This window comes from Myotis davidii, unplaced genomic scaffold (assembly GCF_000327345.1).
Source record: "Myotis davidii unplaced genomic scaffold, ASM32734v1 scaffold118, whole genome shotgun sequence".
NCBI classification, from domain to species: Eukaryota; Metazoa; Chordata; class Mammalia; order Chiroptera; family Vespertilionidae; genus Myotis; species Myotis davidii.
The window spans coordinates 3268623-3275927 of NW_006290441.1; the positions used below are offsets into that span (position 1 = coordinate 3268623).

Here is a 7305-nt window from a genome sequence, read left to right on the forward strand (position 1 = left end):
ACATGCTAAATGATTTCAACTCTTTTATGGTCTTTGAGCCTCTTTCTATGCTTTATTTACATTTAAGTTGACAGCATCTTTGAAAGTTAACAGAGATGGCTCTCAAATTGAGCCTTGAAAGAAATGTAGGCCATGGGTTGGCAGAAGGCATGATTAGGGCAGTCTGGAAGTAAATGGTAGAGGATGCATAAGTGCAGCGAAAAGTAGGGTACTATGAAATTGGTAAGAATATAAACCTTCTTAAAATAGAATAAAATAAAAGAATCACAGGGAATTGCTTGCATAACTAGATCCTCATTTAGTCATTACTACTTAATGTTTGCCTTTAACCACAAATACATTAAACTTGACAAATCCTCAACAGTGTACTCACATGGCGACTTTTAGAGTACCCTGTCTCATAGTATTCTGTGTCATTGACGTTTAATGCTTCAATCCACCCACATACCAAATTCATTTAGAATCACTCCATAGCTGTACTTACATCTGAACTTTCCATTTTCATCTAAATGTGATCCAAACTTTCTCTACTAGTCTGAATTATGAGAAAAAGTATTTAAAGCATACCTAGTCTAGCAGAAGAATTTGAGACTGCTTGCATGGATTTCTTGGCATTAAATGGAAAATTATATTCGAGAACAAGTGGGTTATATAAAGTAGTCAGTTTTGGTATTGTATTGTCACATCTGGGATAAAAACAATGCACTGAATCAGTTATAAATCAATTGACCACCTTATATCTAAATCTCCCAGTCAACTAAGAGCTTTCAAATCAAACATCTATATTCTTGGACACAGAACTTGACTAATCAACTGAAGTTAGATTTTTTTTTACCTAGACACTTCGGTATTCTATAGCCTTGCCCTTAGTGTGGGACCCACCAGACCTTGGGGAACTTCTTTCATCCTTTCTGCTTCCCTTTTACTTTTGTAACAACAGGGCTATACGGAGGTCTTTGAGTCCAGGGAATTGTCCTTCAAGCCCTTTCATACAGGGAGGGTGCTCCAACAGGTATCACCAGTTTTGCCATTTATTCAGCATTATAATTTTTCTACGTGACTTACAGAATTTGGGAGTATATATTACTAAAAGATTAAGACTCCTTTGAATTTTCCAGACTGTTTATAACACCAAAAATCATTGTTTAACATTAGGGCAATACACTTTCTTCGGCGAGACCTACCAATGTGTTAGAAATGATGAAAGAATGGAAAAATAATCCAGGAAGTGATGAGGAAAGCACAGCAGATCAAAAGAACAAGTTGTCCAATCAAGAAAAGTTGGAAGGTTACCGACTCGGCAGAACCAGCAAAAATGTCCAGGCTGTCACTAGCAATTCAGAAGAAGAGGATAGAAAACAGGTAGGAAGAACCAACAAAACCAGTAGGAAGAACAATTGTTTCATTTCTCCAACTCTGTCCTTTTTGTTGTTGGTTTGTAAATGAAGGCCCTACCTGATAAAGCAAGTAAAGTTCTTGTTTGAGACCATCATGATTTAGCAATGTGGCCAAAATGTTTATTTTCAGATCTCTGATTATATAGGGCAGGGTCTGCAAAGGCAGAGAGAATAAATGTTTTAGACTGTGGGAGCCAGGAGAGTCTCTGTCACAATTTCTCAACTCTGATGTTGTAGCATGAAAACAGGCGTAGGCAATTTTAGACACAAACAGAATCAGGTGGTGTGTCAGGTTTGGGCCATGGGTCAAAATTAATGATTTTTTACTTTACCAGGCCATACAGTTTGGAATGAGTTTATGTATTACCTAGAAAAAGAGTTGTTTCATTATCCAGTTAATTGTTTATAATTTATGATACCTAAAACTATTTATGTAGGGTTATTGTTTTACCTTGTTAGATCTAAATATAGTCTTATTCTTTTTGGTGAAAAAAATTTCATAACATTTTGATTAATTCTAGATTGCATTCTACTGACTAGATATCCTGTCAATTTACCCAAATGGTTTTCTGTGTTTGTGGAAGTTTTCTGCATGTTTGTTTTCTTTCTTGTCTTGAAATCTAATGAGCACATTGTGGCTCTTCTTTAATAATTGAGCATCCTTCCATTGGGGGCTGTGTTTACCTTAGGGCAGCCCAGACTTCCTGTGAGGAATTGCTACTTTTCGGTTCTCTGAAGCCCAGAGCTGTCAGGGAGGAGAGGGACTGGGAGGGTGAGTCCTGAGGAAGGTGCAGTGCTGCTGGCCCACACCTCCGTGCTAAGAATCCCAGCAGAAACTGGCAGAAAGAGACCTAGTAGAGTGATGGATTGATTTTGATGTACTGGTTGGGAACTTCTTCATCCACTTGATAGCAAATGTCTAGATAATAAACTTGACATTGAATGAGTCAGGTATTTTGAAATAATCATATTTTTGCCATAATATGAACATAAGTTTATTGAATTCCCTTCATCCTCTCTAGTCTGTTAACAGCTCCTGCAATGCTGAGCAGCTGTGTGTATTTTATATTTTTGTTAAAAATAATATTTTAAAAACCCATGTTTGCATTTCCTTATTGAACATAGTTTGAAGACTTTCCTATTAGTTGGCTTATCATTTTATATACCACACATAACACACACACATATTTACATACTCAGAGTCATAGATTACACATATACACTCATGAATCATATGTACACAAACACAAATACATATACACGCATACACACACATTATCTTTTGTAGTCTTGGGTTATATCTATGTTTGTCACTGAATCTGGCATAAAATATTCTGTGAACCAAATGCTCGGTTATCTTCCATCACCTTTCCGTTGCTCTGTCACACATCTGCCCTGTCCTCCTCACACTCCAAGTCACAAAGTGATGGGACTTGCTATGCTGTTCTCAGCCACTTCCAACTAAGGAGCAGAAGAACTGGAATTTGAGGTGCTTATAGACAATAGAACTATACCCACTGGGTGAAATTTCAAGAATATAGATTTCACCCTGGCTGGGTAGCTCAGTTGTTTAGAGCGTCATACCAATACGCCAAGGTTGTGGGTTCAATCCCCGGTCAGGGCACACACAGGAATCAATCAATGGGTGCATAAATGGGTGGAACGACAAATTGGTATTTCTCTGTCTCTCTCAAGTCAATCAATACATTTTTTTTTTAAAAAAAAAGAATATAGATTTCTATTCAACAGAAAGACTCAAGTCAATCAATACACTTTTTTAGAAAAAAGAATATAGATTTCTATTCAACAGAAAGAACTTTTCCACAATCAGAGCTCACCTGCAATAGAACAGGCTGGACCATGGAGAGTAAACCCCACCCTCCCAATCACTGAAAGCGTTCAGGCAGACCCTGGAAAGCTGCTTGTAAATGCCGTAGCAGAAAATCCTGCCGGGTGGGTAGGACTTGCCCTGGAAACCAAGGAACCACTTAGGAACTTTCCCATGCTTAGGTTTGGGCTGTGATATCTTTGGGAATTTTTCTGAAAAGTGTTATCCCTTAAAAGAAAGAATTCTGATTATTTAATCTACTAAGTTTTTCCCCCAAGGATTTTTGTGAATAAATATGCTACTTGTTAATTATATTGAAGTTGAGATTATGTTAAGAAATTACTTACTTACTTTCAAATCTTCATTAATGGCAAGTAGTGGTATATAAAGTTCTAAAGTGATAAAAAATAGGGTTGCCTCTATACAGGATTCATAGAGTACTTCATATTCTTAGGAGTGAAATTTTAATTTTGTTGAAATTTATTCTACGCATATTGAAGTACTTCCCATGGGAAAATTTTGTTTGTTAAAATTATATTATAGGGGCAACTTGATGTGATAATTTGAATAACTTATACCTACTAAATTAAGAAAATATGTGTTTCTCTTTCCATTAAAATATTTTAAAGTGGCTTTAATCCAAATGGAAATCTGCCAGCAGTTAGTGCTTTCCCCTGTATCACTGTTCTCTCTCCTGGAGGACCTGGTACACCGATTTGGAGCTCCTGGTCTTTTATTTCTCCCTGGCCAGGGAAGTCACCCTTTCCAGATAAGTGGCAGAGCTCCTGGAAGACTAGCAGAGAAAGTGAGGATTTGTTATAAAAAAACAAACAAACACGGAACTAAGCGCTCTCCCCTTTCCTGGAGTAGATGTGCCCTAGTTTCCAGTGCCTGGACCTTATGGGAGAATGCAGTCCGCCTCTCCGCTCTGCCCATGTCCAGACCTGACTTTCTTAAACTTGTTTTCAAGTAGTTGGCCTTTGGCAATGTCATTTCTGTTTTCCTTTTCATTTCTAACTTTTAGCCTATGTTAGGTAATGGTATTCTTTGAGGACAGAGATGTTCTCTCATATATATCTTGTGTTTTCCAAGCTGAGTATGTCTAGATAATGTTTTGTGTTATCACTATCCCTCTGAACTCCCTACAGTGGGTCCTTAATCTGCTCACTCAGGTAGACCCAAGATTTTAACTCCTACAACAGCATTACACGTCTTCAAATGAGACACGTGGCAGGCCATTGCTTCTTTAACATTAGGTCCTTAGTGATTTCTGATAAATAGTATGATACTTTCATTGTTTACTAAGCTTAGGAAACAATTTAAGAGGAATGAATGTCTGCAATGAACATGCACCTCCCCCTAATCGCTGAGGGAGGAACCAGAAACTCTGGATGTGTTAGAAGTACTATGTGTGCATTACAGAATCCATGCTTCATAAAGGACATACTTCTTAGTTGTTGAATTATTTGTTGAATGCAGTCAAATATATTTGTTTAGTGAGAATGTTATCATTTTTCTTGTCTGAAAACACCACCTTTACATATCATAGGAGATGGTACATGTAGCAGATACTTTACCTAGTCTAGGAAGTAGAAAGGATATAGTAGCTCTTCTAAGATAAGAAGTGTTTGAATTTAAAAAACATTGAAATCAAACAGTTGAGTTATTGTATATTGATATTTTTCTATGAGAAAAAAGTCAGGTTTTTTTCATATTTTAGTTAAGATAAAAAATTTCTCTTATTTACAAATTAAGTCTTGGCTCTCTGAAAGCATGTGAATCGTGTGCAGGTTTGATGGTGCTTTCACAATTTTGCAACATTTTTGTTCTCCAATATTAAAGCATTGCTATCTGGTATATATGCCAAAGCGCTGCACTTAACATAAAATAAAAGCACAAGCCCTGGGTCTAGGCTGCCTGGATTTAGATCCTGGCTTCGCCACTTACAAGCTTTATGACCTTAGGCAGGTCTGTAGGCCTCTGTTTTCTGATCTGTAAAATAGGATTAACGTCATCAACCAAGGACTAAATGAAATCTTGAATGTAACACTCTTGACATATGGTAAGCACAGATTAATGTAAAATTAATAAAATTTACTTTTTTTATTATATTGCTAAAGAACTTGTGTATATTACTAAAATTGCATGATTTTTCCTGTCTGCTTCAAGGCTCCTTAGGTTAGAGTATAGGTGTTGGCATAAACTGAGCACACTCAGAATAAGAAATACCATTTTCATAGGTGACAAGGTGATGCTTCCCACCTCATTTGCCCTCTGATTTTGGTAGGGTCTCTAGAGTACTGTGGTAGATTGCATTATTTTTCCCAATTATTTAATCCCTCCCTGTGAGGGATTATACATTCACAACCCTTGCCATATGACTTTGCAGCTCTCCCTATCATAGTAGATCAAGGAAATGTTGGTCTGAGCTATATGACTCACTTTGGCTAATGGCATATTAAGAGGTGTGATGTAAGCAGAGACCTTAAAATTGTTTGCATGAGTGAGCTTGCTCTCTTGAATTTCTGCCACCTGCAGAAGAAGAATATGCCTTCGGGGAGCCCAAGTTCTCGGAATCATGAAAATTTGCGGGGCAGACCTGAACCAAATACAAAGCCTGAAGTCTAGCTAGCACAACCAGGGCCTAGAGCTAAATGAGAAAGATTAACGTTTATTGTTATAAAATTCTGAAACTTTTATAGTGTTTCTTATGTAGTTGTACAGAAAAGACTTAACATAACAGGCCTAAACTTCTGTCTTGGAAAGGTTTGCTTGCAAGGCTGGCCCTTGGCTGCCTTCTGGGAACTTAGATTTGGGGACGGTCGCAACCACTGACTGATGAGAACGATCCATCGCGCCTAAACTGTTTGTACAGATAATACGCTTTCTGCTGAACGCCTGCTTTCTTTCTGGAAGCCTGGAATTTTGGCAGAGGCTGCCTCCATGACCAGCTTCCAGTAAGAACCCTGGGTGCTGAGAGAGCGCCCAGGTTGGCAACATTTCACATGTGTTGTCACAGCCTGTTACTGGGGTAATTACATGCATCTTGTGTGGCTCCTGGAAGCAAATCCTTGGAAGCTTGACCTGGTTTCCATTGGATTCCACCTCCAGTGCCTTTTACCTTTGCTAATTGTGCTTTACATCCTTTCACTGCAGTACACCATAGCAGTGATACAACTATATGCTGAGTCCTGTGGTTGCTCCTAGTGAATCATGGGACTTGGGGGTGATCTTGGGAACCTCCCAAGTCCAGTAGCTGACTAACACAGATACAAATAGTGGATTGTGCTAACATGAATCTTGACCTGTTGTTCTTTGATCTAAAGCTGTTTGCCATGCCAGTTGCTGGTTTGGTTTCATAGGCTTCCATAAATAACAATGCTATTGTCCCTACTTTTACTCCCACTAGAACCTCCTGAGTGAGGGCTTAGGTTTCACCACAGACTTAGAGCCAGACTTCCCTAATTAAAGGGATATATTAGTGAATCCTTTTAAATTGTTTCCCTGATTTCCCAAGTCTGGCTTTTGCTTAGTTCCCCTTAGGGACTATACCTGCTAGGATATGCTATGTATAGCTTTTCCCTGTGGAGAACCAATCATTAGGTTGGGTTATAACTAATACTACTTCAATTCAGATGTATTAATTTGGGGCTTCGTCTCTTTGCCTGCCTTTATGCTATAATTGTCCCATGTATTACATCTACATCAAGCTTTAAACTCTACAAAACAATGTTTTAATTTTTGTTTTAAACAGTCATACATATTTTCAAGAAATTAAGAGGAGGAACTTCCTATACCCAGATGTTTACTATTTCTGATGCTCTTCCTTTCTTAAAATCCAAGTTTTAATCTGGTATGATTTCATTTCAGCCTAATGAGCTTCCTTTGTATTTTTTGTATTGCATGTGTGCTAGTAATGAACTATCCTACTTTTATTTTATCTTAATTTTTGAAGGAGATTTTCTGTTTATAGAATTCTGTCTTGGTATGTTTTGGGTCCACACTTGAAAGATGTTAATCTACTGCCTTATGGTTCCAGTTTCTCTGATAAGAAGTCATTGGTAATCTGGAATATTCTTT

At 37.8% G+C, this 7305-nt stretch overlaps 1 protein-coding gene across 3 annotated transcripts in view; it reads left to right on the forward strand.

Moving 5' to 3' along the window:
* Positions 1-7305, forward strand: part of STK33 (serine/threonine kinase 33) — a 128508-nt gene that overhangs the window by 111565 nt on the left and 9638 nt on the right. For 2 of the 3 annotated variants that reach the window (XM_006763490.2, XM_015563733.1), the window contains one exon: positions 1156-1362. The exons of the other annotated variant lie outside the window; for it this stretch is intronic. In XM_006763490.2, coding sequence (XP_006763553.1) covers positions 1156-1362 — 207 coding nt within the window. The remainder of the gene's footprint in view (positions 1-1155; positions 1363-7305) is intronic. 3 annotated transcript variants of the gene reach the window in all.